The 27,644-nt window shown below is 37.1% G+C and overlaps 1 protein-coding gene and 1 long non-coding RNA gene across 2 annotated transcripts; one reads left to right on the top strand and one right to left on the bottom strand.

Annotated features, from left to right (window-relative positions):
• The first annotated feature begins 758 nt into the window (after nucleotides 1-758).
• rerg (RAS-like, estrogen-regulated, growth inhibitor) lies at nucleotides 759-22,246 on the top strand. The gene is made up of 5 exons (XM_051107728.1): nucleotides 759-947; nucleotides 2,784-2,912; nucleotides 15,741-15,797; nucleotides 18,008-18,081; nucleotides 19,617-22,246. The coding sequence occupies exons 2-5, from the start codon at nucleotides 2,852-2,854 to the stop codon at nucleotides 20,034-20,036; spliced, it is 612 nt and encodes a 203-aa protein (XP_050963685.1). The 5' UTR covers nucleotides 759-947; nucleotides 2,784-2,851; the 3' UTR covers nucleotides 20,037-22,246.
• LOC127164075 (uncharacterized) lies at nucleotides 22,217-27,468 on the bottom strand. Its single transcript, XR_007827589.1, has 2 exons — nucleotides 27,413-27,468; nucleotides 22,217-22,364 (listed from the first exon to the last, which is right to left on the bottom strand). It is a non-coding gene; the product is annotated as an uncharacterized LOC127164075 (long non-coding RNA).
• Nucleotides 27,469-27,644: the final 176 nt, after the last annotated feature.

Genomic DNA, 27,644 nt, shown 5'->3' with positions numbered 1-27,644 from the left:
GCGACTTGTTCACTAGCCACCTTATTTAGCAACACGACACTTGAATGTGCTTCCGTTTCATTAGCTGCTGCAGGTAAATAACAGGTCACATTTAGCTCCACAGTATTTTTTATTTTATTTATTAATTATTTTTATTTATTTATTTATTTATTTTTGGAAATAACATGAGGGAAATACAAAGTCGCACAGAAATACATGAATTATAAAATAGTACAATGAAAAATTGCACATCTTTCAGCAAGATTAATTACATAACTAATACATTAATTTTTGATTAGTAATATAATCAAATTAAACAAACAAACAAAAAATGGCCCCTTATGACTGGTTTTGTGTTTCAGGGTCACATATTGTGCATTTCCAATAAACCAGTATAATAACAGAATCATTATGGAAACTCAGTTATGGAGACGAGACTAATTCTGAAAAGACAATCGTACCATTATTCAGCTCAAAAACAAAATGCGCTAAACGGAAAACTATTTGTACAAATCAGCGTGATTATAATTATGATAATAGGTAGGCCTACATTAAATAATTAGAAAACAGTTCGCAATATCAAGCCGTTTTTGTGCGTCTAAAATAACTGGAAGCGAATGACACCGGAAGTCTCGCACATTTGAGTTACCGCTCTAAAGTTAAAAACAAGGTAGATGTTGTGTGTGTTCAATATGTTGCGGATATTGTGTTGTATGTGGTCTCTGACTGTGCGTGTGTGTGTGTGTGTGTGTGTGTGTGTGTGTGTGTGTCCAGCAGGTGTCGCTGTTGAGTCGCTGCTGATCTGCGCTGCTGTGTGATGCGGGTTTGTGGGCGGATCATTCAGTCTTTAAACACACACGCTCTCTCTCTCACACACACACACACACTCTCTCTCTCTCACAGCGAATGTCTGCGCTCTCACACTCATCCACATTATCGGATCTGATCGGACTCGAGTGTTTCTCACGGTAAGTCGCACTTTCTCTTCTCACATTACATATATAAGTTCAGAAACACTGCAGAAGCAAGTCCAGACAATATTATTATTAAAACAATCATGTCACACCATCATCATCATCATCAGCAGCAGCAGCAACACTATGATGATTATATCTGATGCTGAGCTTTACGAGGTCTGACTTCATCATGCTAATTCAGGTCAAGTCTGTTTTTGTATTGTGATGGAGAATGAGCTGATTGTCCTGGTTGAAGTTTGAGCTGCTATTGATGTGTCATTGGTAAAGGTCAGCGTGCTGGTCCGGTTCTGACCCGCTTCTGCTCTCCAGCGTTTGGCTTTTACGGATCCGTCCGTGAACATGTGTGATGTTCAATCACATTAAAAGCTTTTCATGATTCACTAGTGAATCTAATGAGACTTCAGCATCTGCTTTAGGAGAATCTCTAAACTGTGTGTTTAAAAAGAGACACAGGTCGTACCATGAATTACTCACTGTGATACTATCACGGTCTGGTAGCATCTGATATCTATCAGTTCAGAAGAACTCAGTGATTTAACTCACAAATGTTCTTCTGAAGTCATATGATGCTTTGTGTCTGGATATCATTGCAAATCAAACTCGTGATCTTCACATTGTTCACATCACGTTCTTCCAATTGAGCTGAAGGACTCCAGAGCATCCGACATGATGACTGAATGTTCATTACCGGCTGAGCTGATTCTTCAAGACCCTTCATCATCATCATCATCATCATATCTATATCCACTCCAGTCTGGAATTGGAGCTTCAGAGCGCTTCATCACACAACATCAGCAGGACACCACTGCAAAAATCACTCTTCCTTGGAAGCAGTGTTGCTAAATCTGCAATTTTCCATGGAATTGGGCTACTTTAAACTGTTGCCATGGGTTGTTTTTCATGTCAGCGGGTTAAAGCAACCCCCAAAACATAATATTTAACCCCTGGAATGCAAATTTTGGCATGGGAACCCTGCCATAAAACATGTATTTTGCCCCCTGAACGCAATTTTTATCAGGGGACTCCCTCTAAAACGTGATTGAGCTAGTTTTGAGCAGCACCTGGGCGGGTTTTGTTTTGAAAATCTGGCAACCCTGTTTGGAAGGACTTTCCATTTTTAAATTCAAATTTTTAAAATTTTCATATTTGCAATTTTTCTAAAACATTTGATACATAAAAAAAGACTATTTTATGACCACATTTGGCAGGTTTTTTCATTCTGAATTTTCACATTTTTCAGAAATTCAAACTTTCTATTCAAAAAATGTTTTTTTTAAACCAAGATGATTTTTTTCTGACCCAACTGGCAGATTTTTTTTCTTGTTTTAGGGAAAAAAACACTTCATTTTGATAAATCTTGTGTCATTATGTTTCTCCAATAAATGTATCTTGATTTAAGAATGTTTTACTGTAAAATAAGACAAAAAATACTCAGTAAGAACCTGATTTTTTTTTGCGGTGCTGATGTGAAAAAACACAGTAAGTGAATCGTTTCAGATCATCTCATCCAGATGCTGTAAGACAAAAGTTCATCTACAAACAGGTTCTGACAGAGTCTGGAGGATCCAGTATTTGAGGAAACATCTAATTAGATGTTCAGAAGCTGCTGATCAGAGTCCATTCATCACTGCTCATTTGCCGTCATTACAAAGCCAATGATGTTCTCGTCATATAAACGTCTTCATGGTGTGTCTGGCTGGATTTTCTCCACACAAGCAGCTTAAATATTTGACTGTAGAAACCCAATGTTTAGTTGAGAGCGAGTGCTGGATTAAACACATCGTTTATAACGAAGATCTGCTGTTTTACGTTTGTCATCTGTTTCAGGTGGAGATGATGTCGTCGCTACGGTGACTCCGTCAACTCTGCGATTGGCTCGTTCCGTTTGAATCGTCATGGCGAAGAGTCCAGAGGTGAAGCTGGCCGTGTTTGGCAGAGCAGGAGTGGGAAAGTCAGGTAAGAGCGAGACGCCGTTATCCAGCGTTATCGCAACACTCAAACATCAACACACTCTGTTAACACATGGACTACATAAACCAATATCTCATGATAAAGTAAATCCAACACTGATATGCACAACCAGGCGACATTTCCATTAGACCGTACTGCTGCTGTCTAAAGTTCAACATTAGTGTGAATCTACAGGGTTTCCATAGAGGGTAAATTTTAGACTACTTAAGACCAAGAAAAAAAACTGAGAATGAGCTGGAAATATTTTTGTATTGTTTTCCAGTATCTAAACATCCTTAAATCAAGATACATTTACTAGAGATGATTTTATATTTATATTTTAAGTTTAGAATTAAAACAAGAACAAATATCTGCCAGTCTGAAAAAAAAAAAAAACTGGATTGTTTTTCTCACATGGGTAGATATTTTCTTGTTTTCACCTAATTTCAATATTTTTCAAGACAACAAGTGTTAATATATTATATTTAAATAGAGAATTATTCATTTCAATATATTTTAAGACACATTAATACCATTTTCAAATTCAAATATTTATTTAAAATATAAAAAATACAGAAAATATGACTCATCCTTGGAAATTCAAATGTTTGAAATTTTTCTAAAACACATTTGATACATTTAAAAAATGGCTTAATATCTTAAAAAACAAGTTTTTCAAATTCTAAATTTTAAAAAACACGTATTTCAAATTAAGATGTTTTTTTTCATTTTAAAATCCGAATATTTATTTAAAATATAAAATATACAGATTAATTATTTTTTAACCTTGTTTTAAAAATGAGCAAAAACTCACCTAGCTATGATATATTTTTCAGAAAACAAGACTTTGCTTCTACAATAAATGTGTCTTGATTTAAGCAGATTTAAATTTAAATGTACTGGAAAACAAGAGGAAAAAGCAAATTTTTTGCAGTTTTGTCCTGCACACAAGAGTTCAGCTGAAACCTAAAACCACAGAAAGGATGGTCATAAATGAGACAGATTAGAGTCAGAACGCTGTGTGCTGGAGTACAGGAGCGACAGACACGTCAGACGGACTGATTTAATGTGACACATACAGTCACATACAGTCTGACTGTGAGCACAAGTGTGTGTTTGCGTCTCATACCTGTACAGTGGAGTGTCATGAATGGTCTGGTAGGTGCCATGGCAACTGTATTCAGTCCTGCCTCGCCTCACAGTGCCGATCACAGCGAAACTGGCAGTGTGAACGCGCTTCGGTCTCCAAATCGTCTCGATGAGCTTCATCCACGTGTCCTCATGTCCGTCCGCTCACAGGTACATCAGCCCACACACAGTTTATGAGTGTTTATGACTGTGTTTGGAGAAATACTGCCGTCTGAGCCGAGGAGAGAGAGACGAGATCAGTATGAGGTCTGGAGCGCATTAATGGAAGCTTATTCTGGGCTGAATGTGGGGTGGCTATTTCTGTAACTGGAATCGTGAAGCCTGAATAAAAACTGAAATATATATTTTTAAACCAGTGACAAAAGGACTGATTTACACTTTTTTTCTTTAAGAGAGCAAATTTTCTAACCTCATTAAATGTATGCACCATATTTCTTCTTTTTTTTTTTAAATAAATGCAATTAAAATAACACATGATAGAGCTGTTACCAGTCAAATTAAATCTATGTTAGCAAAATCCATTTTGAACTGCAGAAGTGGCACACAATATGGCATACAGATGCATTTATGCAGTGTTTAATGCAGCTCAGAGATGGCATGAATGCATTTACACTGCAGTTACAATTGTGTTAGAAGATTAATGTGCTAAATATAACATAGACTGAATATAGAACTATTAAATGTGACCATGGACCACAAAACCAGTCATAAGCAGCACAGGTATATTTGTAGCAATAGCCAAAAAATGATCAATTTTACTTTTATGCCAAAAATCATTAGGATGTTAAGTGAAGATCATGTTCCATGAAGATATTCTGTAAATTTCCTACCATAAATATACCAAAACTTAATTTTTGATTAGTAATATGCATTGCTAAAAACTTCATTTGGACAACTTTAAAGGCGATTTTCTCAATATTTAGATTTTTTTGCACCCTCAGATTACAGATTTTCAAATAGTTGTATCTCGGCAAAATATTGCCTTATCATAACAAATACATCAACGGTTAGCTTATGTATTCAGCTTTTGGATGATATATAAATTTTAGTTACGAAAAACTGATGACTGGTTTTGTGGTCCTGGGTCACACATGATGCTTCAAATATGAAAATGAAATCACCTATAGGTGGCGACAAGTTACTGTCTTAATGAGTGAGTCACTGATTCACTCTGATTCATTCAAAACGAAGCACTTTTTCCTTACTATTTCTCTTACTCATACTATTTCTGCTATAAAAAGATTTACTAAAATAGTAAGAGTAGTATACTAGTGTGCCGTTTCCAATTTAGTTGTTGAATTACTCACCTGATTCGTTCAGAAACACTGAGTTGTAGTGGTGCAACGATCAAGCAAAACAGTCCGTAATTAAAAATTAAGATTTTTTTAAATGCAGTTATTATATATCAAGTGTAAAATTGTAATCGTAAAAGGAGAACAAGTAAGCAGCTCACCTGGTATTTCAAAACTGGACTGTGCGACCTGAAAGCGGACTTACGGCCACGTAATGGACGTGTAAAGTGATTGATCACTGTTTTAAGGTCTGAAATTAGTTTTAGCACACGGGATGGAAGCAGTGTGATTTCTGCATTAACTGCGAGTGCAGTTCAGGACATCAGTCTGAGACGGAGCGGTCAGACGACGGAAAAATTCGACTGTTTGTGTTACGCTATTTAATCTGTCCGGAGCCGTGATGAAGATGCTGCTGAGGAGCGTTTCACGCCGAACGTCCAGACCACCAAAGAGCCAGCCAGATGCTTTTGACTTCATAAATATCAGCCTGCAATAACACAAGGAGAGTTACGGCCGTAATACAGACGCGCACACACCGAACACACACAAAAACACAAAAGCAGAGAGAAACATTAAAAGCGTTTTAAAACCAATCCATTATATGCTATTATTCACGTCGGCGGCTGACATCTCGTGCAGGAAATTGAATGTCGGAGCGGCAATGAAATTAGTGATCGCGGATGACATTTTTCAGAGAGCCGTGCGCTTTGACGTGAGGAAATGCTAAAGATAACACACATACAAAACCACAGCCGAATGAACGAATGATTTATCGGCTAATAAACGTGACCTATTTTACGCCGGGGGACCAAGACGTGTTCCAAAATATGACTTTATTTTAGATTGAATGAATAAATCAGAAGTGCAGCCATAAGCACACACGTTTACAGAATATTAGATTTTTTTAATGATGCTCTGTTTACTGTTAGATGACAAAATGTATCTTTTGTTGTATTTTTAAAGCTGGTCTAACTGCACTCGTTAATGTCAAAATAACTGAGATGGCCAATCAGATCAAAGTAGGCGGGGCTTTAGTGTTTCATTACCAAACATGAATTCCAGTGCAGCACCTCAATTGTAACAGTAAAAGAATGTGAGATTAAGGTATTTAAATTAGAAAAATGTAGCTGTTTTGAACCTAGTTGTTCGGTCTTAATGTACAGTTGAGGTCAAAAGTTGAGGTCAGAATCTGCAAAATGATAGTTATTTTACCAAAATTAGAGGGGTCATACGAAGTGCATGTTATTGTTTATTTAGAACTGACCTGAGCAAGATATTACACATAAAAGATGTTTACATATAGTCCACAAGAGAAAATAATAGTTGTTTCCTGAATGATCCACAGCTGTTTGTTTGTTTAGTGATAGTTGTTCATGAGTCCCCTGTTTGTCCTGAACAGTTAAACTGCCTGCTGTTCTTCAGAAAAACCCTTAGGTCCTGCAAGTTCTTTGGTTTTCCAGCATTTTTGTGTATTTGAACCCTTTCCAAAAATGACTGTATGAATTTAAGATTCATCTTTTTACACTGAGGGACTCTGTGCAACTATTACAGAAGATTCAAACACTCACCGATGCTTCAGAAGGAAAAACCATGCGTTAAGAGCCGGGGGGTGAAAACTTTTGAACAGATTGGAGATGTGCACATTTTTCTTATTTTGCCTATATATCATATTTTTTTCCATTTAGTACTGCCATTTAGAAGCGACAGAACATACTTTCATGTTTTCCAGAAGACAAAATAAGTTAAATTCACCTCGTCTTCAAATTCCAAAAGTTTTCACCCCCCGGCTCTTAATGCATGGTTTTTCCTTCCGGAGCAGTGAGTGTTTGAATCTTCTGTAATAGACGCATATGAGTCACTCAGTGTGAAAAGATGAATCTCAAAATCGTGCTTACGAAAGCTGATGTTTCTCAGGTTTCAGTAGAGAGGACATTTTGGACTAGTGATGTGATGTGATGGTGGTTTGATTATAACAAGTGCAAGCGCACACTCAAAACACTCTCTCACACACATGCTCTCTCAGTCCTGAGTGTGTGATGTATGAGGAGGTCCATCTACATACTGAAGAGCTCCTGTTCAGATAATGACCACAGAATAATGACACTCATGAGTCACAGACTGATGCCACCAGAACCTGCTGTGAATCTGTGTGTGTGTGTGTGTGTGTGTGTGTGTGTAGAGCCTCGCCTGAAATGATGGTCCTTCACTGGATCTCACTGCATATAATCAAAATCAAAGAGGCTTCATCTCTTATCTGAAGTCTGCGATGTGAGATCTAAGAAAATGAGACAAAAGAATGAGTGATGGAAACATAAACTGTGTAAGATTATATAAAAATCATAATAATTTGCACTATTATTAGTAACAGAAACTTCATCCATCAACAAATGCATTTTTTGATTAGACTTATTGAAAATCTAAGCCCTTTATAAGAAATCAGAATCTAAATGTGTAAAGTTTAAAGCTGCTTTCTGAAATGATGATTTACAAAAATGAATCCCTCATGTGTCTGTGAGAGAACGAGCATCGTTTGATAAGATGAAGCTTTATTTGAAAAATCATTATAGCATTTGCTTTACTATTATTAGTAACAGAAACAGAAAATCTACCATCGGCATTCAACAAATGCACATTTAATTTGATTAGACTTATTGAAGCTGATGTGACTCATCCACACCCACACATCCATTAGCGCTCGCAACGCTAATAAGACGTCTATTGAGAACACTTACAGGTGTGTCACTCTAAGTGGATCTGTAGATGTTCACTGGAGCTCTCAAGAGCCTGTTGTGTGCGTTGAACATGATTCAATGAGATGCACACACACACACACACGTTTGTTTTTGTGAATTGTGGGGACTTTCCATAGACTTCTATAGATTTTATACTGACCAAACAATATTGTCTATCCCCTAACTCAACCCTAACCCTAAACCTACCCCTTACAGGAAACATGTTTGCATCGTTACATTTTCAGATAAACATCATTTACTATTTTTAATACTTTTTTAACATTGTGGGGACCGCAGGCCAAAATTTCAGGTTTTACTATCCTTGTGGGGACATTTGGTCCCCACAATGTAGCAAAAACAAGTACACACACACACACACACACACACACCACTGCGATTATTTGATATCTGTTCATTTAAGCGAAAAACACATGTGGATGTCATTAGATCACTGCAAAACACTTTACCATCAGAAACTCTGACAGACACAAGTTTGTTGAGTTTGAAATTGTAAAAACAGTTAAAGAGTCAAACGAATCAAACAAATATAAATGACAAAACAACACTTTTAAAACTTTGAAATTCAAAAATAAAGAAATAAAAATATCAACGAAAACAATAATAGTATCTTGATGTTAAAATAACAGCTTTAAGAATTAGATTTATTTTAGTAAAATTGATATACTATTATAATTTTAATTAATATTTTAATTTTAGTGTTTGTCATTTGTATTAGTTTTTTTATTTCTATTTGTTTTTTATCAATTGTTTTTACTTAGTATAATCATTTATTAATTTGAGGTTTTTTTTAAATGTTTTTGTTCATTTTTATTTCAGTTTTAACTTTAGTTATTTTAAGCCTGGTTTCATCGGCCATTAGGCCATAGGACATTCAAGTTTTTTTTATAAACGTGCCTTAGGAATTACTTGTGTGCATCCTGAGACAAAACAAGGGCACTGATATATTTTAAGATCAGTCATTCACTTGAAACAGCTCAGACTTACATTTTAGTCTAGGACTAGGCTTAAGCCTTGTCTGTTAAACCGGTGGAGAGTGTATCAAATAAAGCTTAATTATAATGAAAAAATGTTCCCTTGCCAAAAGTTAATTCTGATAATCCTGGTCTGATTCTCATATTAGATGCAAGTGCAAAAACCCTCACAAACAATGAGAAGTTAGTTGTTTTTGATGCGTTTATGGAGGTGATCACACGAGCGACGATGGCTCTGAAGCTCTGCGTGGGAAAGCGTGATCGCCGCGAGCGTGTGACGTCCGTGAGCCGTGTCGTTTTCACTAGCGTGTGAAACCGGAGCCGCTGAAGCGCCCTACTTAGGGTTCTTCACAGGGCTGGTGTGAATGCGCTCTATTCTTCTGCTATTGTGCTGCTGTTTGTAAGGGCCGGACACACACGGGGCCGAGAGACGAGCGCAAACGAGCTTCAGTGTTTAATCAGATCACTTCATTATCTGCCGCATGTTTGGACTTTCTTCAGCTCTCGGTCTCTACAGGAACGGTCCGGCCGCACCATACTGAATTAACACAATCACAGCCGCTTTAGCTTTATATAAACACACGAGCGTCATTTAGAAACGCCGCACGTGTTTCAGTGTTGCCTTAATGACACTAATTAATTGGATTTAGCTCTGATTTCTGCATAACGAGGCTCAGCGACAGTCATCAGACTGACAGAAAGAAGGATTTTTCTCCCAATTTCGAGTTTATACCTCTCAATTTTTACTTTACGTCACAGAATTGCAAGAAAAAGTTAGATTTTCAGATTAAATGAAATCACATTTGCGTTCTTGTCCAGTTTCTGACTAGCCAGCAATTTTACAATACTTCATATAGCACATGATGGCAGTGAACATTTTTCACACAGTACGCTCCGATAATGGATTCACTTAGCTCCAGATGAAGCTGACGCATCAAACGCAGTGCTGAAATAAAAACGGCGTGATGAATGTCTAGAAGAGCTGTAGAAACGCCATCTGTGGACATTAACTGCGGCTGGAATGGACCATTGTGATGTTCACATGTATAATTATTTCTGTGCATTAAAGCGTGAATGAGAGTCGAGGGAAAATAGAGGCCACGTTCATTTCTGATCGACGCGGTGCGGCACAGTCTGACCAACAGTAATTAATAAAACAGCAGCTGATCAACTAGAAGAATAAAGTTTGATAAACTGATGTTGGCTTGACAGAAAAAAACCCACAGCTGAAAGTTCACAATAACTCAGAGAAACTCAATGAAATGTTACTAACATGTTATAGCACACTGCTAGCACATTCCTAGTATGTTCAACACATTGCTAATATGAGTTATAACCCTAACCCTAACATGTTTCTTGCATGTTGCTAAATGTTTGTTAGCATGTTTTAATAAGTTGTTAACATATTTTAGAACATTGTTAATAATTTGCCAATTGCTATCATGTTTAGACAAGTTCATAACATTTCACATAAGATTATGTTTCTTGTTTTGACAAGAAACATAACATTTCAGCAAGTGGTTAGCATGTTTTAGAACACTGCAAGCATGTTTTAACATGTTTTAATAAGTTACATTAACATTTTAGCAAGTTGTTAGAATGTATAAACATGTCGTTAACATGTTTTAACAAGCTGCTGACATGTTTTTTCGCATGTTTTAACGTTGACAGCATTTGTAACATTTTAGCATGATGCTAACATATAACACTTTGCTAACCTGTTTTAACAAGTCGCTAACATATTTTTAGTACACTGTTGGCATTTTACCAATTACAAGCACGTTTTGATAAGTCACTAACATGTTTTAACATGTTTTAGCACATTGCTAGCATGTCTTAGAACATTGTTAGCATGTTTTAACAAGTTACTAACATATTTTAGTACATTTCCAACATGTTTTGCCAGTTGCTAACATTTTTTAACATGTTGCCATGTTTAAACAAGTTGCTAGCATGTTTTAACACACCGATAACGTTTTGACAGTGGTTAACTTTTTTTTGCATTCTAACATGGTTTTGAATGTTGCTAGCATGTTTTAACACATTTCTAACATTCTTAGTACATACTTTGCCAATTACTACGTTTTAACATGTTTTAAGTTGCTAGCGTGCCTTAGAACATTTCTAGCATGTTTTGCCAAGTTGCTAACATATTTTTAGGACATTTCTGACATGTTTTACCTATTACTAACATGTTTTAGCATGTTGTTGGCAAGTTTGAACAAGTTGCTAGCATGTTTTAACACAGTGCTAACATGTTGACAATCACTAACATTTTTTGACCTTCTAACATGTTGCTAACATGTTTTAACACATTGTTGGCATGTTTCGACAAGTTGCTAGCATGTTTTAACACACTGATAATTTTTAACATGGTTTAGAATGCTGCTAGCATGCTTGAACATGTTTGTAGCATGTTCTGCCAATTGCTATCATGTTTTGACAAGTTGCAAACTGATTTAACATGTAAAGCAAGTTCCAGGCTAGTTGCTAGGATTTGCTACATATGACATCTCAGTTTAGCTCCTGACCTCAAGCAAACGTGGAGCGCGAACGTGCCCGAGAGAACATCCGCTGGCCATAGGCCTTCTGGGAAGGTTCTGCAAGATACACAGGCTGCTGACCTTCAGCGAGAGGAAGTGACTCCAGCATCTTCAGCAGTAAATCTGTTTACGCTGTGAACAGACGGTCAGAGACACAAACACAGGCTGAGCAGACGCGCGTAAACATTATGCTTCAGCTCTCGGACTCGCCGACTCTGAACAAACGCTCCTCGGGATCTGCCGTTTATGGCTCATCGATGCCCTCAGCGCTCAGTGACGCTCGCTGGAGAGATCGATCACAGAGACGCTCCCGTCCACGTTCAGACCCCCCGGTGCTAATTGATCTCTCGATCGGCTCAAAACGAGGCATGCTGGGATAGACGTGAGAGTTTCTGGGAAGAATAAGGGTAAACATGAGATCCATTGATCCTGCAGCTAAATTCAGTGGAAAATGATAAATCTGCTCCAAACAGACCAGAATGAGAGCAGCTCCACGAACAAACATCCAGATCATCTGCAGCACAAGCCAATCAATCCACTGATGATAACGAAGCCTGTTTGTCTAATGACATTAACAACAACAGACACCACGACATCAAACTCTCTTCATTCATGCTTTCACAATGTTTAGATGTTTGTACTGGAAAAACAAGACCAAAAATACTCTTTGTATACTCTGTTTGTCTTCATAATCCACTTCTGATGTCATTAATTTATCATATCGAGGCACTTTCAGCATCTGACCAATCAAACATCTTCATGACTCAGAGTATACTCTAGTCTCTTGACCTGACCATGGAGAAATGTGGGTCAAACACAAGGCTTCTGAATGGGATTTGAGAAGGCGATTCATAACCGTGAAGTCCGGGCTTGAAATAGCACACGACGCATCAACAACCCCAAACATAACACATGGAACAACCAGCATGTCCTGTCAGAATCAGTGCAGCTATCAGAAAGTCAGCAGCTGCTCAGATCCGTCCTACAAAGACAAAACAAATGCTTTAGGATGATAAAGAAACAACATCATATAAATAGACAAAGACGCCAGCTGAAAGACTCCACAAATATAACTCACCTGAGATTTCTATCTGTTTGAGGATGAGGGAGGTTCTTGTTTTAGGCCCCGCCTCTGAGGACCAGATGATGTCATCAACACCACTGAATTGTTTTCCCCAGCTAAAAACGTGTAAATCACTCAACGTTTTAGGCAAAGTTTAACTCGCAGCTGAATGCCACAAAGTGTTTGAAAACTGGTTTGGGAACAATTTCCCAAACTGTTACAAAGAAACAGCAAAAAACTGAATTGAATGTGAAAGTAGAAAGACTGAAATAGTTTTTTTTTTTTTTTTTTTTTGTAAAATGTACTCCAATAATCTTTTATTTACAACTTTAAAATATATTTTTATAGTGCATTAGATGACACAAACATCTCTTCTCTCGAGAGTGATTTCTCAGACCGTTCCTCACTGGAATCTCATTCTGCTGCGTCTCTCGTCCGGTTTCGCCCCACGGGATCAGACCTGAAACACAGACGATCAGACAGACGGGCTGTTTGCGGGCCGAAGCGGCTCAGATACCGTGTGTCGTTACTCACTGTTGTGCTGGACAGGAAGTTAATGGAGTGGGATGATAAATGAGCGCAATCCGTGCGGAGCAGCACAGACAGGAACAGCAGCCAAATCACAAATAAACAAGAGTTTATTTCATTGCATTTTATATATTTGCGTAGTTAGATTTCCATTTCAATCCATATCTTTAATGAGCTTTTTTGTTACACACACCAAAATCTTTACTTTTATTCCTCATATACACTGAAGGTTCGAAAAAATATATACATGGTGAAAATGTGTGTTTTGTTTTGTTTTTTTTTACAAAAAATACAAAACTGCATTGTGGGATACAGTTTTATACACAGTATGTATGAAGACACATCAAAATCTAATCAGTTACTAAGCATTTTATTCATAAAATAACTATAATAACACATGAAAAGCTTATTTGTTGTAGTTTTTCTTTATTACTACTAACTGTTCTTGTTCAGCTTTTAATAACAGACGGGTTCACTCACAAATAATCATCTTGTCATCATTTACTAGGCCTAGTGTTGTTCCAAAAGACTTTTTTCCTTGTTAAACACAAAAATGTTGGGAACCAAACAACACTGGACCGCACTGACTTCCACTGCATGAACAAAAACAAAAGCTATTCTTTGTGTTTCGCAGTAGAAAAACACTGAAAAGATGAAAATGATTATTTTTGGATGAATTAGTCAATTCTGAACTACTGATCTTGTGAAATAAAATTTACTTTTTTCAACAAAAACATTAAGTGATATAACGTTTAACTTAAACTTTTTGTAACTTACATATTTTATCATTTTAAATGAACTTTTTTTTCATTTTAATTTTAATTTTAATTTTATTATTTTGAATTAAACTTGAATTTACTTTGAAAATAAAAACTTCTATGTTTCAGCTAGTTACCATGGTACTTTTGTTTAGTTTAAGTTAAAGTACTAAAATAACTATAACTAATAAATGCAAACACACACACAAAAAAAGCCAAAAACCCTATTTACAGTGAACGGACGTCAGCTAGTTTGTCAGATGAACGAGTGCTGTACACGCCATTCACTCGCATATTATATAACACTTGTTTTGTTTTATTTCTGCGCTGCCATTTATTTCCTCATCTGGAGGTTTTGAGGAGACGCTGCCGTGTGTTGATTAGCCCGCAGTAAACCAGCGTCATTAATCAGCGCTGCGCTCCAGCTGTCAGCAGATGTTTTACCAGGAGTCAAATATGAAGGTGGAGGGGAACACGTTCTTCACACACACACATACACACACACATTCCTGCAGGACGTTTTAAGTGGAAGCAGATGAAATCTGAGCCCCTTTACGTAAGCGGATTCACTGCGCTCGTTTGTTTGCATGTGAACCGCTCGACTGAGGCCCGACCTCCCGTCAAAGAGAATCCACGCGCGTCTCCGTGGGCCGCAGAACCGCCGCCGCTATTTTTGTTCAGTCTTCAAGCGCAGGATGCAGAGGACGAGAAGGAAGGTCACCTGCTCTCCCACACGCTCATTATTTCAGACAGCAGCATAAAAGAGCGGCGCTCATTCAGCTCCTGCAGAGCGGAGATTCACTCCATCCACACACAGCTTCACATTCACTGACACCCACATACCTGCGCCGCTCCGCTTCTGCGTCATGCGCATTTAAATCAATGTTTTCAGCAGAAACGCCGCTGGTTCACGGCTTGTAACTTTTAGTAACTTTTTAGATTCCCAAAGGGAAAAAGTAATGGGAAAAACACTTCCGGAACCAACAGTGCTGGAGAAGAGGCCCTATTCATAATACAAATAAACAACTCTGACAGCACAACTCTATAGTGCATTCACTACAACAGCATTTTAGTGCTACATTAAAAACAAACAAAAAAAAAAAAAAAAAATATATATATATATATATATATATAAGATTACAAGATTAGTCTAAATATTTCAAGAATAAAGTCGAAATACTATGAGAAAAAAAGTCAATATATTTTAAAAATAAAGTCGAAGTACTATGAAAATAATGTCGAAATACAAGAAAAAAGTCGAAATATTCGAGAATAAAGTCGAAATACTACAATAATAAAGTCAAAATACTATGAAAATAATGTTGAAATAGTATGAGGAAAAAGTCGAAATATTAAAAGAAAAAAGTTAAAATATCACATCTATTGTAATTACAAATGATTTAGTTATTATTCTCGTAATTTCGACTTTATTTTTGAAATATTTTGACTTTATTCTCAAAATATTTAGACTTTATCCTTGTAATACTTTGACTTTATTGCCGTAATATTTTGACTTTATTCTTGTCATTTTTAACTTTATTCTTGTAATCTTCGATTTTTTTTTACATTTTTTAACGTGGCACTAAAACGTTGTTGTAATTTACTCCATCTGCATCTTTAATAAATGTATGTGTGGAATCATTTGATGTTTGTGTGGAAAGATCCTTCAACTGACCTGAGTCCAGCCGGTGTCTGTAGAGTTTGTGTGGATGTGTTCAGTATGTTCTGGGTCTTAAGTTCATCCTGAGCATCACTTTCTCTGTGTGTTTCTGTGCAGCTCTGGTGGTTCGATTCTTGACCAAACGATTCATCTGGGAGTACGACCCTACGCTCGGTGAGACACAAACACACACACAATCACATTTTGAATGTTTATCACAACATAAATGGATAACGTTTACCTGCTTGTAAATGTACATGCCAGTCGTCCTGTGGGCGCAGCTGTATGTGACTAATGTAACGTCCCAGTGAGACGAGAAGAGCTGTAAGATCAACCGTTTACGCCGTTCACGAGCGAGTGAAATACGGAGACATGAAGCTCACGTGGAATATAAATGGATGTAAAGGTCTCTTTGATAAACACGCCGGAGCATTCTTACCCATCAAGCGTAATTGAATTCGCCGCCGCAGACGCCTGCAGGGAATAAAGAACGATTCATTTGTGTCCTCAGATAAAACGAGTCTGAATCTGAGTTTAATAGAAGCCAAGCTGTTTACAGGTAGCAGGGAATAATTTATACTGTTGTTCCAAACTCAAATGCGTCAAAGAACCTGAAGAATCCTCACACAGTATCACACGGACGTGATGCTTTATGGTGTTTCTGGAGCTGGACGGCCTGTCACCAACAGCGTGAGCAACCTGGAGAAAGAAAGGAAGACAGAAAGAAAGTCATCTGGGTTTGGAATGACACGAACGATGACAGAATGATCATTTACGGTTGAACTATTCCTTCAAAGGGCTGAGGGTTTCATTCTTTGTGTTCACATTAGGAGGAACCGACGTTCGTGAGTGAATGATACGCTGGCGGAGAACCAGCAGACGTTTGGACTGGCGCTGGAGAAACATTCATAAACACGTTCATTCACACTGCGTTTCTGTCCAGGACGTCAATCCTCAGACGGCACGCAGCCACAGCCAGTGTTTGATGGCTTTTGCATGCGATTGTGTGCTGGCAGCTCATGCGAGCGGTGACGTACGGTCAATACAGAGCCAATGTCCCACAATGCACCTGGGTCATGCTGTTATAGTGCTGCTCTGATTCCAGGTTCTGGAATCAATTCTAAGAATCACTTCTTATATCTTATTAAAAAAAAAATCATTGTTGATATAATTTCATTCCAAGACATGTATATAAAATATACAAAGTTGTAACTAATTCGCAAAATGCAATTAAATTGATAGTTTCCTTTAAAATTATGGACAACTGCAAGAAGATTTCTGTTCAAAGAAACAAAAGATATATTTATTGCGACTTGAGTTCAGATTGAGAGATAAAGTCAAAATGACTTTTTTTTCCATGGCAGAAACAAACAAAACAGAATTGTGAGATGTAAACTCAGAATTCAGTTTTTTGTTCTAGCAATTCAAAGGGTAACATTTTATATGAGTTTATGTATCTTATCAAAATTCATTTTTTTTGTTTCCCCCACAAATTTCAATTGTGAGTTATTAATCTTACAATTCTGACTTTTTTTCTTGCAATTGCAAGTTTATATCTTACTATTTGGACTTTTTTTCTTATAAATGTAGGTTTTCTCACTAAGTAAAAATGACAGTTTTTTTAAATCCTATGTTGAAAACAAGCTTTTATAAATTATGGTCAAGTTACTACACTATTGTCAAAAAAGATACAACTTTGATAACATTTGATTGATAATTTGGATCATTCCATCAATATGCATGCTTTATTAGTTTCATTAATATTAATAACAACACTAGATATATGGGTTTACTGCTTTCAGAATAAAATAAATTAGATGTTCAAAAAAAGCACAGAACGTTTTGTGCTGCAGTCAGCGCTGCAGTTGTATGTTTAAAGCAGGGTTGCCAGGTTTTCACAACAAAACCCGCCCAATTGCTACTCAAAACTGGCCCCGGTAAAAATCGCATTCTGGGGGTAAAATACACTTTTTTTTTTTTTTGGCAGCAGGGTTCGCCTGGTACAGTTTGCATTCCAGGGGCTTAATATCACGTTTTGAGGTCGCTTAAACCTGCGGACATGAAACACAACCCGTGAAAAACCATGGACTTGGCAACACTGCTTCAAATGAACAGATTCCCTGGAGTGGAATCGACTCATGATTCGGAACACGTCGGAAGCGAAGAATCGATTCATTTGGGAACTGAGTCCAGCTGGGCGAATACCACATATAGATCAGTGGTGAATACGTACGAAAGATCTGAGTGAGCCGCTGTGATTCGGTTCGGAGTCGATTCGCATCTCCGTTCACCTCAGCGTGTGTTTCCACGGATGTTCTCTTACAGCCTGTATGAAGGTGAATGTCACACCTGACCGCTAACACAGCTTTATGTCTGTCTGACAGAGTCCACTTACCGCCATCAGGCCAACATCGACGATGAGACCGTCAGCATGGAGATTCTGGACACAGCGGGACAGGTGCGCTAAAAACAGCCGTGCACATCATCAATAACACACTGCAGCAGGGGTAGTTTTATATATTTGCATCTAGATATCCTGCGACAACTTCAGATAATCCATATAGCAATTAAGGATGCGTTATAATCTCTCTAATCAGCGATATTCAATGTGATGCAGCGTCAAATCATCAATAAACCATTTGCTCACCTCAAATGCTCATGTGCTCACCTAAACTCTTGTTTTGTTTCAGTCTGATTTCTCATCAGATCCTTCAGTAATTTATATTTAGTTGTTATGTTTACTCAAGTCTCCGTTCCCCAGTTCTACAAACATTCTGATGGCGCTCTCAAGTGACTCTGAAAGCTGATTGGCTGAAATGGCTTTCTCTGACGCTGATTGGTTATAAATGAGAGAAGAGGAACATTTAATATCCATTCTTATTGAACCAGTGTTTAAAACTGGCATGCAACTTAATTAATTATACTTGACAAATATTTTGTCCACAAATGCAAGGTATTAACTAATCCCCTTTCTCTCAATTTCAAAGAGATGTTACGATCTAAATTAAATGTTTATTTCTCTGTTTTTTCTTTTTCTGATTATATATGTGACCCTGGACCACCAAACTAGTCATAAAGTTACATTTTTAAAACTGAGGTCATCTGAACACTGAATAAATAAGCTTTTCTTTGATGTATGGTTTGTTATAATAGGACAGTATTTGGCTGAGAGACAACTACTTGAAAATCTGGAATCAAAGCAATGAGACAAGCGCCTTTAAAGTTGTCCAAATGAAGTTCTTAGAAATGCGTATTACTAATCAAAACTTAAGTGTTGATATATTTACAGTAGGAAATTTATAAAATATCTTCATGGAACATGATCTTTACTTAATGTCCTAATGATTTTTGTCATAAAAGAAAAATCAATCATTTTGACCCAAACAATGTATTTTTGGCTATTGCTACTTAAGAGTTTTTGTGATCTAGGCTCACATATATTTTCTTCTAGCGCTGTGTTTTGGCTGTAGTATGACATTTTGTCCAATGCAATGAGACAAAATATTAATATTAAAAGTACAGTCTATGAAAACAAGACTGAATATTGTATGTAGTGTTGCATCTCAATTAACCTTGTTGTTTTAAAGGATTTTTAGATGCTTTTACTAGATAAGACACAATTAAAAATGTTTTTATAATACAATGGTTTCATCATATTAATGTCTAGTTTAAATATTAATTTGTCACAATATTATAGTTTTCGTTAAGATTTTAAATGAACTTTTATTATATTTTCTGTTTTCACTTGTAGTTCAAACTTTTTATTATTGTCATTGTTATTAGTCTTTATTTTTTAAATATGTTTATATTTATTAATTTTTATTTATTAGTTTTAGGTTTTTATTTGAAGTCACAGTTTTTAACGATTTTAGTTTTAGTTAACGGTAAAAACCCAGTGACGAACCGGGTTTGAACCTGCAACCCTCGTTTTTAAGCGCTAGGCCACACCCACAGGTCAGGTGACCTTATTAACGTCATGTTTGTGTTCTTCAGGAGGACGTGCTCCAGAAGGAGGGTCACATGCGCTGGGGCGACGGCTTCATCCTGGTCTACGACATCACGGACCGCGGGAGCTTCGAGGACGTGGTTCCGCTGAAGGGCCTCCTGGACGAGGTCAAGCGGCCCAAACACGTGCCGCTGGTGCTGCTGGGAAACAAGGCGGATCTGGAGCACGCCCGGCAGGTGGCCACGGAGGAGGGCGAGCGGCTGGCGGCCGACATGGCCTGCGCGTTCTACGAGTGCTCGGCGTGCGCGGATCAGGTGGGGACGGGCGGAGGCGTGGCGGAGGCCTTCCACGAGCTCTGCAGGGAGATCCGCCGCAGACGCGCCGTTCAGGGCAAAACCCGGCGCCGCAGCTCCACCACGCACGTCAAACAGGCCATCAACAAGATGCTCACCAAGATCAGCAGCTAAAGACAAGACTGCAAAACATGAGCTGCCTCCTCACTATCCGTCTTGTTTTCCAGTGCAAAAACTTTCTTTGAAGTGACAGTACACCCAAAAATGGCAATGTGCTGAAAATGTCCTCATATAAGATGTTTGTGTCTTCATCAGCAGTGATGGGAATAACGGCCTTATAAATAAACAGCATTATTAACGGCTTTATTTTTTTCAGTAACGAGTAATCGAATGACTGTTTCCCCTATTACAATGTAGAATTCTTCTTTAGAATTCTTCAGCTTTTAAGAACTACGGGTTTCTCCAGTAGTAGGCGGGACTAATATGCAAACGGCAATCTCATTGGCTGGGGCTCAGCTATTATCGTCCCTGTTTTGATTTCAGCATTGATTAATATTCATGAACCCAGCAGCGCATTAATCCTTAGTGCATTTTATAATGTTATTAGTAGTACACTTTGTAGTAGTTTTGTTATCTTATTAGTATTATTTTTTGTTTTTTCTATTTTTATAGAAACACTAAATTACAAACAATATCTTAAGCACCACCACCAGTCCTAAGTTCAGTCAACATGACAAATATGCATTCATTCATGGTTATTCTAATTACTAAATTTATAATACTCAAGTTTAATGCTAAATTATCAAAAATGTACTAACTAATGATGATGGTAATATTTGCAATAATGCACTGAATTTGATTGGTGTCTCTCACATTGTCCCACAGCAATATTAAAATACTGTACAATGTTTTATAGTAATATTTTTTTATATTTAGTGTCCATTTCATTCATTTAAAATATTTAATATTGGGGACATTCAAGTTATTTGACATATTTTAATTTTTTTTTAAGTAACACAATAGTTGCTTTCCCTGGTAATTTTGTCAGTTACTATTTGTGAGTAGTAACTAGTAAATATAATTGATTATTTTTTTTAAAGTAACATGCCCATCACTGTTCATCAGACTTGTAGAAATGTGTTATTCCATCACTTACTCACCAATGGATGTGAATGGGTGCCGTCAGAATGAGAGTCCAAACAGCTGATAAAAACATCACAGTAATCCACAACACTCCAGTCCTTCAGTTCATATCTTGAGAAGACAAAAGCTGATCATTAAGAGACGTTTTTAACTAAAATACAAGTCCATAATCCATCCTAACACTTCCTCCAGTGAAAAAGTGGTCTGGTCTGAATCAGGAGAGAAATCTGCACAGATCAAGCACCGTTTACAAGCTAAAACAAATCAGCTTTAAACAAATGTATGGCTGGATTTTGATTAGAGAGACAACAGGAGATTGACTTTTTCACTGGAGGAGGCGTTATTATGGATTATGGATTTGTATTTTAGTTCAAAATGTTTTGTAATGATGGATTTGTTTCAGCTTTTGTCTTCTCAAGATGTTCACTGATGGACTGGAGTGGTGTGGATTACTTGTGGATTATTGTGATGTTTTTATCAGCTGTTTGGACTCTCATTCTGACGGCACCCATTCACATCCATTGGTTAGCAAGTGATGGAATGACACATTTCTCCAAGTCTGATGAAGAAACAAATGCATCTACATCTTGGATGAGCTGAGGGTGATTTTTCTGACTGCATTGGCAGATGTTTGTTCTAGTTTCAAGGTAGACTTGCTTAATTTTTATACATTTTTCAGGAAACAATTTGTTTTGCTTCTGAAGTAAAAGTATTTTGATTGAAGTATCTTTTACGTTGGAAAACAAGACAAGCGTAGTGAGGAAGAAGCAGGTTTTTTTGTGGTTCAGACACCAGCGCTGGATTGTGAGCTGCGCAGACGCATCAGTGCCTCGTGTTTCTCCGTCTACGTGGTGTGTTTTCTCTGCGTGTTTCTCCACGGTCTGAAGCCCGCGGCTGTATATTTGTTCTTACGGCTGAACTGAAGGATTGTGTGAAATGTCAACACAGATATATATCAGATGGCCCGCATCCTCGTTCGCGTGTTGACCCAACAGATATTTTGAGCCGTCAAATAAAGCGCTATCCCGTTCATAATCGCGGCTCTCTGACTTCAAACGAGGATGGTGGAATGTCTCCAGATGATATCTCAGATCAACAGACATATTTCTCCTGTTTCAGGACAGATCATGTCCACATGTTTTTCTCCTCCTACTCCTGACTGTCACAAACACGTGTAGATTTCTGCCTTAATGACTCCAGAGCTCTATTCATGTGTACAGTAAAGACGTCTGAGCGTGTTCTCCGTGTATCGTAGATTTTCTCTAGGAGTTTCCCACAGAAATATGCAGAAATGTGTGTGTGAGCCTCATACATATGAAAAGAAAACAGCTGCTGGTTTGTATTCGTCTCCTGGTTCATCTGCAGTTGATAGAAACACAAACATCACGGTGAAATCTCACAGGATCAGAATGAGAAAACACAAACAGACTACTAACCTGGTAATCAGTCAATGCACTAACGTGGCAGCTTCAAACTGTGTGATCAAATCATTAAAGACTTCATACTGTACAACTGCATGACTAAAATGAGCATTTCAGACAAACACAAAAACACATCATTTTTTATGAGCTAGAGATACCTTTCTTAAGCATTTCTTGATCTAGGTTCATATCAATTTATAATTATACTGTTTACTGTTAATCCATGTTTATGCATAAATGTGACCCTGGAGCACAAAACCAGTCTTAAGTATCACGGGTATATTTGTAGCAATAGCCAAAAATACATTGTATGGGTCAATTTTTTAATGCCAAAAATCATTAGAAAAACTTAAATCTTTGATTAGTAATATGCATTGCTAAGAACTTCAATTGGACAGCTTTAAAGGTAATTTTCTCAATATTTTAATTTTTTTGCACCCTTAGATTCCAGATTTTCAAATAGTTGTATCTTGACCAAATATTGTTCTATCCTAACAAACCATACATCAATGGAAAGCGTTACTTTTTTGTAAAATTGACCCTTAATGCATTAATTATCATGAACTAGTGATGATAAAAACTTCTTAATCTAGGTTAATATTAATTTATAATTGTACCGTTTACTACTTATCCACATTCATGCATAAATGTGAATGAATACAACGTGAAATGTTAAAATGCATGCCCTCGTTTTTATTTTGACATTGACAGTAATGCATTAACTAATGAACATATATGTATTTATTTAGTTAGTTAGGTAGTTGGCAGTTATTATTTGTACCTAAAATTGAAACCTACTTGGAACAAAAAATACTTTTACAAAATTATTTCAGCAACAACATTTCTTTCTCTCTTTTTTTTATGTTAGTTTAAAGTACTAAAATAGCTAAATAAACTAAAACTAACAAATGAAAAATAATTTTAAAAAAAAACTATATGGACATGTTAAAAACACAAAACAAAAAAGACAACTAATTTACCAAAACTTAAAATGAAAAGAGAAACTAATTCTAAAATGTGACCCTGGAACACAAAACCAGTCTTAAGTAGCACGGGTATATTTGTGGCAATAGCCAAAAACATTATTATCTTTTTTAATACCCAAAATCATTAGGATATTAAGTAAAGATCATGTTCCATAAAGATATTTTGTAAATTTCCTACTGTAAATATATCAAAACTTCATTTTTGATTAGTAATGTGCATTGCTAAGAACTTCATTTGGACAACTTTAAAGGTGATTTTCTAGATGTTTTGATTTTTTTGCACCCTCAGATTCCAGATCAAATAGTTGTATCTCAGACAAATATTGTCTTATCATAACAAACCACACATCAATGGAAAGCTTAACATTTTTTTTTAAATAGACCCTTATGACTGGCTTTGTGATCCAAATAATAAAAACTATAATAGTATATCAAAGATACTAAAATAACACTGATATATATACTAAATTCAATGTAATAAGCATCCAAAAACTTGTTTTGTAAAAGAGTATCGCAAAGCAGCATAATTATTATCAATGCATGTGAAATGAATTGTCTGAGCACTGGAGAAGCAGAATGTGTGTGTGTGTGTGTGTGTGTGTGTGGGTGTTGTCCTGTGTGCCGGGTGTGTCGTGTTCATACACAGGATAATTACACACACGTCTGTCTGAGAATAGAAACCACAGAAAACCACAAACTCAACGTCGGCGTCCAAAAGCAGACAGAATCACACACATCAAACTCACATTCATGCATTTAGCAGATGCTTCCATACTGTACCTTCAAAATATCAATTTACTAAAGCATTTTTCAGCTGTTCACTGTTAATTCGTACGCAATATAAATGCTGTTCCCTTCCTGAAGGGCTCTTTAAGGGTGCAAAAACACAGTTTGGAATCATGCACCGTCTCTAGACACACACACACACACACACACACACACAGATCAGGACGGGCCTGCAGCATCCGTGTCTCGTCTCAGCATCTGTTTGGCTCTCCTGCGGCGTCCCAGAAGGCCGAGCAACATCCTGCTGCACAAGACTGACAGCGGCTGACCTTTACTAAGACGACGGACTAAAATGAGCCGTTTCATTAACGCACACACACACACACACACACACACACACTGCTATTCCTACTATTATGGGTTCATTTCATAGGCGTAATGGCTTTTCTACTGTACAAACTGTATTTTCTAACCCTACACCCAAACACATTTTTACATTCTCAAAACACTTCATAAGCTTGTTTCCATATGGGAATCAAAAATTTCCCCACAAAGTGAAAATTGGACCAACATTTGGACCCTATAACATAGTGAATACCAAGACACACACACTTACACACTCAGGAAACCAGGTTTAATTCCGTCTGAATGAAATAAAGTGCATTTCCTGTGCGGTCAGACGTTTCCTCTAGCTTTCTGAAACATCAGGGATTTTAGACTGTATTTTTTGGACTTTGGTAGAATGACTGTGTTCATCGTGTTTGGTTTTAAACACACACACACACACTTGTTGTAAGTGTCCTGAAGGAGAGAAGCATTCTTGAGTGGATGACATTATAATTTTCCATTACAGGCGACTCAAGCAGCACAAATCCAGTAGAAATGAAGCTCTCGGACAGGAAATAGAGGCTCAGCGCACAGGAAGAGCCTCCGCACGATCGCAAACACTGAGGAGAAGCTTTGTTCGATGTTTGTGCTTCTGCTCATTTACTTCAGTTCAGACTCACTGACTGATGTGTGTTAGAACGCGGTCACACAAAGACGACACTCGATCACATGATGTCATTTGAATGAGAGGCAGAACCGGTCCTGGACTGAGAAAATACCTGCGGACACACACACACACACACACACACACACACTCACACACACACATCAGTCCGTCTCTCGGCGTCTCATCTTTCTCTTTGTGTTTACTAAGGCATTGCTGTTGCCATGGAGACCAAGGCCTTTCCCTGTTTTCAACTTCAACTTAGCATTTCTCTATGGTGACTGAGAAAAAACGCAGAGCTGCGACACACACACACACACACACACACACACAAGCGCAGGCTCTTATCAGGCGTAAGGCTGCTGAATGACGTTCTCGTGGACCTTGAGAAGAATCGGTGAATCAGAATCTCTAGTAATGTGTCTGATGCTGCTCACAACCAACAGAAATATGTTTTAAGAGGTTGCTAGTTGGTTATGAAAACATTATTTCTGAGCATTCAAAGCATTCAGTTTAAATATATATCATTTTGCAAACATTATGGGAAGGTTAGTTTTGAACATTCCCAGAACGTTCTGAAACATAACAGAAAAAACATTTCACGAACAAGGCATAAATAATGTTTTGTGTAAATAATTATTAAAGACCAGATAACTTCGAATGAATACTGGAAGAACGTTCTGAGAATGTTGATCTGATGTCACAACTGTTAAACAGAGAGTCAAACTCCTGAAGCTGTGAATCGTTTGCAGACGAATCAAAAGAATCGGTGCTGATGTTCTTTCTGTAGACGAGAAGTGAATAAAGTGTTTCAGCGAACTTGATCTCTGTGATGAAAAACCGCAGTAGAATTAGTAACATTTACGATCAGTTTAAATACAGACAAAACTGAAATGATTTTTAAAGAGGTTTTAAATAGAAACGATCACTAATGTTGTTTAACGCAGTTACTATTATAATATGTGACCCTGCTCCACAAAACCAGTAAGAAGTGTCAGTTTTTCAAAATTGAGATGTACACATCATCATGAAAATTGCATTTAAAGTTTTCCAATTAGTTCTTACCAATGCATATTAATAATAAAAAAAATAAGATTCGATATATTTACGTAGGAAATTTACAAAATACTTTAATGGAACATGATCTTTACTTAATATCCGAATGATTTTGGTGAAAAATTGATCATTTTGACCCATACAATGTATTTTTGGCTATTGCTACACATATTTTTTTTACCAAGCACATTTTACCAATTCCAATCTGGCAGTACATTTTGGGAGTTCATGTTTAGTCTCCTATCCTGAAAAGTCTGACTTGCAGAGATGGACTAAAATGAACTCCCAAAACTTACTGCCAGATTTTGGAAGATAAATTCTTGAATCAGAGGCACAAGAGGATGTGATGCTTGTCCTTCAAGAGTCACTCTCAACTCATCTGTCTATAAAGCCTATAAAAAAAAAAAATAAATAAATAAAAAAAAAAAAAAACTGTCTTCATGTATTTCACAACACGTCAGCTTGTTATTCTTATTAAGTCAGGGGCATTTTTTAGGATTTTTTACCAAGCAAAGTCTCTGAGAACCTGACACATTGCACTTCTGAAGACTCCAGGTAGGTTGCAGTTCTGGAAAATGGTGGCGCTGGAGAACTGGAAACGGTTCCTGATGGTGTCACACCTAATTCTTCACCTTAATTCCTAATTCTTTTGCAGTTAACATCCATCTTTTCTTCTCCACCTGTTTTTTCTGACCATGCAGACTCAACAAGCATTTCGCTGTCCAGTGGTCAAGACTTAACGTTGCAAATTCTTGTAATGCATTAGTATTGCATTCTTCTCATGGGCATTTAATAATTTGGATTTTTCAGTCTGGGTAAAATCTCTTTTTTGGCTCATTTTATCTGTAAAAGAAAACATGCCTAATAATTCTGCACACCTGAATATAAGGAGTTTTTCACTTCCAGCCTTCACGGACAATTATATATCACTTACAAATAATTAAATACAAAATTAACAGTAGTTATTAAGATTGTTGTGGTTTGGAATTGGTAAAATGTGTTTGGAAAAAAAATATGACCAGATTATCAACATGCCTAATAATTCTGCACACAGTGTGTACCCCTGCTACTTAAGACTCCAGGGTCACATATTGATTATTTTTTTATGGTTTTTCTCTCAAAACGGGACTAAACCCAACCTAACCTACAATAAAAAGTACTAATATTACCAGAGCTGTGTCTAGTGTTCATAAAAACAGTTTACTACAGATTAGCATATATTTGTACCGTTTGTGTGTTTTCTTCAATGGTTTCGCCGTCAGTCCCGTTATTCTTCATCTGTGTGCTGCCGCCGCCCAGCGGCTCAGAGCGGAACTACTGCAACTCAAATTTATTTACAATCAGACACCTGAATTAGATTAATCACAGCTGATGGTCACTCACATCATCATCATCTGACTGAGTTACATCTGGAATAGATAATGAGATCATAGATGAAATATAAATGTTATGATGAAAA

The sequence above is a fragment of the Labeo rohita genome, chromosome 4 (genome assembly GCF_022985175.1).
Source record: "Labeo rohita strain BAU-BD-2019 chromosome 4, IGBB_LRoh.1.0, whole genome shotgun sequence".
NCBI classification, from domain to species: domain Eukaryota; kingdom Metazoa; phylum Chordata; class Actinopteri; order Cypriniformes; family Cyprinidae; genus Labeo; species Labeo rohita.
This window is presented reverse-complemented; position numbering and strand designations above follow the sequence as displayed.

Coding starts and splice junctions, on each gene's coding strand:
- rerg (XM_051107728.1), top strand. CDS start 2,852: ATGGCGAAGAGTCCAGAGGTGAAGCTGGCCGTGTTTGGCAGAGCAGGA. Junction 2,913..15,740: donor AGCAGGAGTGGGAAAGTCAG/GTAAGAGCGAGA, acceptor GTTTCTGTGCAG/CTCTGGTGGTTCGATTCTTG. Junction 15,798..18,007: donor GGAGTACGACCCTACGCTCG/GTGAGACACAAA, acceptor TCTGTCTGACAG/AGTCCACTTACCGCCATCAG.